Raw genomic sequence first — 5,973 nt, 5'->3', positions numbered from 1 at the left:
TAGCTCAAGGGCTTCCTTTATCTGTTAGAATATCAAATTAAGAATAGTTAGTTGAGATTCTTAAAAAGGACAGTGTGTGTCTCTCATCACTTCAACCTTCAGGGTCACAAAACATAAAGATTAGTACAAAATTGCCACATGTATAACATTGCCCTTTGGTACACAGAAAGGTATTATTACCAGTGTATGCTTCTGCTTGTGTAAATTTTCATTGCTCCATTGGAGTCAATGGAGCTCTTACAACTTACACCAGGGATCATAGAGTGTGGGAACAGTCATTCGGAGGAACTAATGTTCAGGGACTTGGGGGAAAGTGATTTTGGTGCTACACAGCCCTATTTAAATCCAGCTTGGGGACAGAGAGGTGTTGAGAGATTAATTGAAACTGTAGTGTTAAAGCCTATCATTATTTTACAGGGGCTTGGTAAGTGGGTATTTATGTGATTAATCAAATACTTCTCTAGATCTTTCATTACAGTTTTAAAAAGGGGTAAGGTATATATCTTTGGATGTGGTTCTTCTGTTGTATGTTTCTGAAGCCTAATGGTCTAATAATATGTGTGGCTATATGTGGTATATAGACACTGTGAGAAAGGATCTTGGTTGTGTGGCTGGTTATCTAAAAAATGATTCTGTAAATATAATATTGGGAGGCATATGTATTTTCTGTAATGGGAGGGGTTGCAAAGCTAATGCCTGCTCAGTTATATTTATGGTGCCCTATTGTCTTGCCAAATGGCAAACTGATTTGTACAGGGGTTGTCTGAGGCACAACTTACTCCTGCAAGTGTAAGTTATTAAAAAGTTCCCCTTTGCCTGAACCAGTAGACAATTTCTCTGCCTCTCAGCTGGACTGACTTGCAAAGATGAAATGTGAAAAGCAGTAACTTCCTTGTCACTAAAGTAGGCAGATAAGATTCTGAATAAATACAGCCTTGTACATTTTAATAAAAAGTTGCTTTGCTAACCATAGCTGCCCTTACAGATGTCTTGTGCCTGAAAATGTTTTGCCTAATGTCAATGATGTAGGCTTGCTCCTGTTTGAGGTTAAGTACCATATCTTGTGCAATGACAGAACAACTCTGTATCTCAGTGTGTCTGCCATTTGGGAAGTGGTCATGTGAAACAGTACCCCAACTTGCTTAACGCAAAACTGCTATTGAGTTGGCTCTACAGAGCCAATTTAGCTGTGGGCGAGTAACCTGAGTGCATCATAAGAGCTAATTACACAGGCTTTATTGTTCATCTTGCTATGAGACAACCCCAGATTGGTTTTAAATTCTTCAGGAAGAGTTGCTAGTTTAAAGCTTAAACTTCTTAACTTGTAAATCCATGAGACTAAACCTAGAGATGCATTGTATCTAATATGGAGGGGCTATCCAGATTAATTTTTTGGGGGGGGAGGGGGAAGACTAAAGAGATGAGAGGCAGGCAGTAAACACTTTTCTATTATAGGTAACTGTCATTTTTTGCAGGCCACACTGTGCTTGAAACCCCTCTTAGGTCCTCTCAAGTATATCCCTTTGGGGACAGGTTTTGCTACCTACACCTTTTACTGGGTGAAACTGTGATCCTACCCCTTTAGAGTGGATCTCTGTGCTACAGCCCTCTTACCTACTAAACATATTAACCCAACAGTGATTGACAGCTGTAAGTGCTTTTGCCCCAGGATCCCATGACAGGGGACAATTAATGGTGGGGGTTTTTTTTAGAAGGTGTTTGAGTCAATTAATTTATTTACCCAAAGATACTTAGCATGGGGTGCAAAAGGATAAAACAAAAAGGACTAAATGAATATTTCTCCCTTGCCTAAACTTTAATTTCTTTTTGCAAGCCTAAGTAGCCAAACTCCATGGGTGTTAATGAATTTGTTAATATCTTGCAGGTGGGATGTTTACTGGCTACTAGGATACTTCTGGCACAGAAAGCAAGAGCCTTTCACACTCTCCTTTATTCCAGGAAAAGCCCTGCTACCTGCACTATACTAAGAGCATCAACAAGAGTGAAGCCACTTCTGAATATTTCTAGCTGGGCTGCTGTTGTAGGCCTTCAGCATGGGGTGCCAACTCAGTAAGAAGAAGGGGTTCTGTAGGATTTGTAAGAAATGTAAGGACCAGAAGGCTGAAGGAGCTGCTGAGATTAATGAGACACAGGCTGTTGCACATGCTTCTGAATGCACCGAGAGCCAGCCTTTCACAGGGACTAGGAAAGACATTGAGCAAACCACTGCGTCTAGCTCACAAGAGACACCAGAAGACACTGAAGAAACCCTGTCTGCTCTGCAGACTGTACAAGGCTATGAAGCCCAGACTACTGCACAGAGCACAGGCAAGGCCTCACAGGATACTGAGGCCCAGCCTGCTGCAAAGATGGAGCAAGAGATTGGAGAAGCTGAGCCTAATACAAAGACAACACAGAACAGGCAACCTATTGTACAGACCCCAAAAGATAATGAGGAGTTCCAGCATGCTGCAGAGATGCCAGTAGAGGGTCTAGAAGTGAGTAAAACTCTGCTGGATGCAGAGATCAAGCAAGAGCCTGAGGCCCAACCTATTAAACAGGACTGGCAGCTGGATTCATGCATCACAGAAGACTACATAGAAGATCGGCCTGCACTTGAGGCAATGCAAGAAGCTGGTGAGATGGAGACTAGCGTACAGAGAACGGCAGAGATTGTTGAGGTCCAACCTACTGCCGAGAACATGCAAGAGACTCACCAATACACTGGTGAAACCCAGCCTCCTCTACAGACTGCTCAAGAAAGAGAGGTGCAGCCCGTATCTGAGACTGAGCAAGAGACTGCTGCGGAACAGCCTGCTGCATGGATCACTGAGGGGGCACAGGCTGCTGCATGGGATGCACTAAACACTGGTGAGGCTAAACCTATTACACAGAGCATGCAAGAGATTCCACAGCACCCTCTTGAAGCACAGTCTGCTAGAAAAAGACTGCAAGGAGCAGCGATCCAGACGTCTGCACAGGCCACGGAAGACACTGGGGAGACCCAGCCTGCTTCAGAGACTGAGACATTACTTGCTGTAGAGTCTGAACAAGAGGCTGGGGTGATTCAGTCTGCTGGAGAGAGAACAGAAGAAACTGAGGCTTGGCCTGATGCAGACAGAGTACTAGAGTCTAGGGCCCATTCTGTTACACAGGACAGAGAGCCTGCTGCCCGGTCCCTGTCCGCTGCATGCACCACAGAAGTGACTAAGCAGGCTGAACCTGCCTTGCAGACTGCGCAAGAGGAGCGGGTCCAAACCACTGCATGTAATACAAGAGAAAGTTGGACTGTACAAGATGCAGCTGAGGCCTACCCTGCTGCACAAACCAAAGAACAAACAGCCCAGCTTGTAGCACAAGGTCCACTGGAGACCCAGCCAATTCTACAGACCATAGAGGCGCCACAGGGTACTACTAAAAACATGCAGATTACGGAAGACATTAGCGTGGGCCCTGCAGAACCCAAGGCTTCTCAAGAGGGTCCACTGGAACCTGTGACCATTCCTATTAAACTAACAATAGACAAGACCCAGTCTACTGCACAGGTCACACAAGAGATGGAGACTCTACATCCTGCACAGACCACAGAATTGAAGGAGAACCAGGGTCAGCAGAATGACACGGATTCCCAGTCCCCTAGTGCTCGTACAGGATACAAGGAGAGACGGGGGAATTGTGCAATTCTAGAGGAGGAAGATCAGGCCCCCGAACTAGAGGCCACTGAGGTACCAAAACCAGAGCAGCAGCAGCTGAATGTGGAGCATCTGGCACCTCTTCTAGTAGAACTGCCCGTTTCTCATGTTCCTGAAAGTCCTGTAGAAAAGTGCCAGCTTTTGGACCGCGCAGTGCCCAAAGCATGCAAGAGCAAACGGGAAGAGGAGGCTGAAAATGCTGAGACTCCCAGACCCTCAGAAACCCAAGGATCTGAGGGTGGAATGGCCCTAGCACCAGACTCCACAGCTAACAGTGACACTGCACCTGCTTCAGAGGAGCCCCAGCGAACAGAACTAACTGACTCCATGTCTGAGCCCTATAGCCTGTGCAGAAGGACCTGTTGCACCTGAAGTTCCAGTAACCAACTGTGATTCAGCTGAATCACCAGAGTCAGAGTAAAATGGACAAACTGAACACTGATATTTAACGCCATTAAATATTCTCTCCATTAAATTCCTGCTCTTCAGCCATAATTGCCCCCAAACCACTGTCCCACACAGTAAGGCTGGGAGGCAGATACCAAGCATGCCACAGGGGAAATGCCCATAATACAGTTTCTCAATGTCCTGTAAATTATGTGACTGTCCAAATTTGCAGTGCATCTTCCTGTATTTTCCACTCTTCTAATGTGGATTTGGGAGCCTGGTTTTCCATTTGGGCCAAGCCAATCAGATCCACATACACAATGGTGTGTTGTGTTTGTGTGGGGTATTTTTTTTATAGATCCACACTTTAACATAGTCAGGGAATGCGTGTTTTTTTTTTTTTTTTTTTTTTTTTTTGGTCTGCTATGTTATCCCCCTATGCCATTCACTGTCTAATATCTGAATGCTGCTAACAAAGTTCTTGGGCTATAACTCTGCGTTTAACCCGTTACTTGTAGAAGGAGAGTCTGCTTTTGTCTTGATAGATTGTATGGAAAGAATAAACTACCACTGTCAGATGGATTAAAACTATTTAACTTATTTTAGATGGTACAAATGTATTGGGGTGTCTGCACAGCTGCTATACAGTATTAGTGAATGGAGAAATCCTTGAGATTGCTCAAGTAACATTTTAATGTTTGTGACTTTCAATAAATGATGTCTTTACTGATCATTAATGCTTGTGCCTGCTTCTCAGTATCACGTTTAATGTCTCTTGTACTTGAACATGTACAGTCCTGTGATCTTTCTAATGTGATAGTTGGATATACAGAATTAACAAATACAAACACATACTCTGTTACCATAGAAGGGTGGTTTTTTTTGTTTTTGTTTTTTTTTTTTTACTCCTTTCTTTCTGGACTAGTTTCAAATGCTAGCTGGTTTCTTGGGCAGAAAGTGAGGAATGGGGGAGAAGGGTTGTTTTACCACTTATCTCTCTGTGGTTGACAACATTCAACTTTGCCTCTACAAGGCACAGGTGTCCTACATTCAGAGGTGTAACACATGCAAACACAATGTGGCTGGTTCCTAAGATGTATCAAACTACAAACCAAGTGATCCCACTCTGTCTCAGGCTTCTATCAGGAATGGGGCTGGCATCACACCTGAACACTTCATCTAGTTACTGTTACTGAATTCTGATGGCAACAAAAAGCTTCTCTATGGTTCACTGCTGCAAATTTCAGTGCTAGAATATGAAAATATATTTATTAAAGCAATGACTGTTTCATCATCAGTCTAACTAGTAACAATTGGGGCTGGGGGAGATAATTTCCATCTTGTATGAAATTTGGACATTCCTTTTCTTCCTAAAGGGGATGAAAAGTCAAAACTCTTCCAGGAACAAAATCTTTAGGAAACCTTGATTGAGGAGTGTGTGTAGGAGTATTTTAAAATTTCTTCAAACAAAATTTCTGCATTCCTAAAGCAGAATGAGCTTCATGTCAATCTGTCCCAAACCAAAGTTTCTCTGCCCTGCATTGCAGAGTACAGAGGTGTGAATTGCAGAGCACACCAAAATGTTGTGTTCTAATTGCCCCATGCGGATGTTGCTGGTGCAAACTAAAAAGTACCTAGTTAACATTAATGTTGTCCTTTTTAAAAAGAGAACAAAGTTAATGTGAACTGGGTACCTTTGAGTTTATGCCAGCAGTGCCCACATGGGTTAGTTAGAATGCACCATTTAAATGTACTCTGTAATTCACAAACCTGTGGGGCACAATATGTATGTAGCCTTAGTCTGTGGCTGAAGCTGTCAATGCTATGTGGAAGCTGCATTTCTAGGTCCCTTATGCTTCCTCTATAGACATGGCTTCTGAGTCAGACTACCTTG

At 43.5% G+C, this 5,973-nt stretch overlaps 1 protein-coding gene across 2 annotated transcripts; it reads left to right on the top strand.

The window, feature by feature from the left end:
- The first annotated feature begins 269 nt into the window (after positions 1 to 269).
- On the top strand, positions 270 to 4,928 carry LOC135976060 (fibrous sheath CABYR-binding protein-like). 2 transcript variants are annotated; one of them, XM_065570435.1, is made up of 2 exons: positions 270 to 424; positions 1,886 to 4,928. In XM_065570435.1, the coding sequence occupies exon 2, from the start codon at positions 2,055 to 2,057 to the stop codon at positions 4,062 to 4,064; it is 2,010 nt and encodes a 669-aa protein (XP_065426507.1). In that variant the 5' UTR covers positions 270 to 424; positions 1,886 to 2,054; the 3' UTR covers positions 4,065 to 4,928. The 2 variants fall into 2 exon arrangements, with proteins under 2 accessions (XP_065426507.1, XP_065426508.1); XM_065570436.1 differs by having other exon boundaries at positions 372 to 490.
- Positions 4,929 to 5,973: the final 1,045 nt, after the last annotated feature.

Source organism: Chrysemys picta, chromosome 16 (assembly GCF_011386835.1).
Source record: "Chrysemys picta bellii isolate R12L10 chromosome 16, ASM1138683v2, whole genome shotgun sequence".
NCBI lineage: Eukaryota > Metazoa > Chordata > Testudines > Emydidae > Chrysemys > Chrysemys picta.
Note: the sequence above shows the minus strand (reverse complement) of the source record. Positions and strands in the feature narration are given on the sequence as shown.

Excerpts from the sequence above, each read along its gene's own strand:
- LOC135976060 (XM_065570435.1), top strand. The coding sequence starts at position 2,055 with ATGGGGTGCCAACTCAGTAAGAAGAAGGGGTTCTGTAGGATTTGTAAG.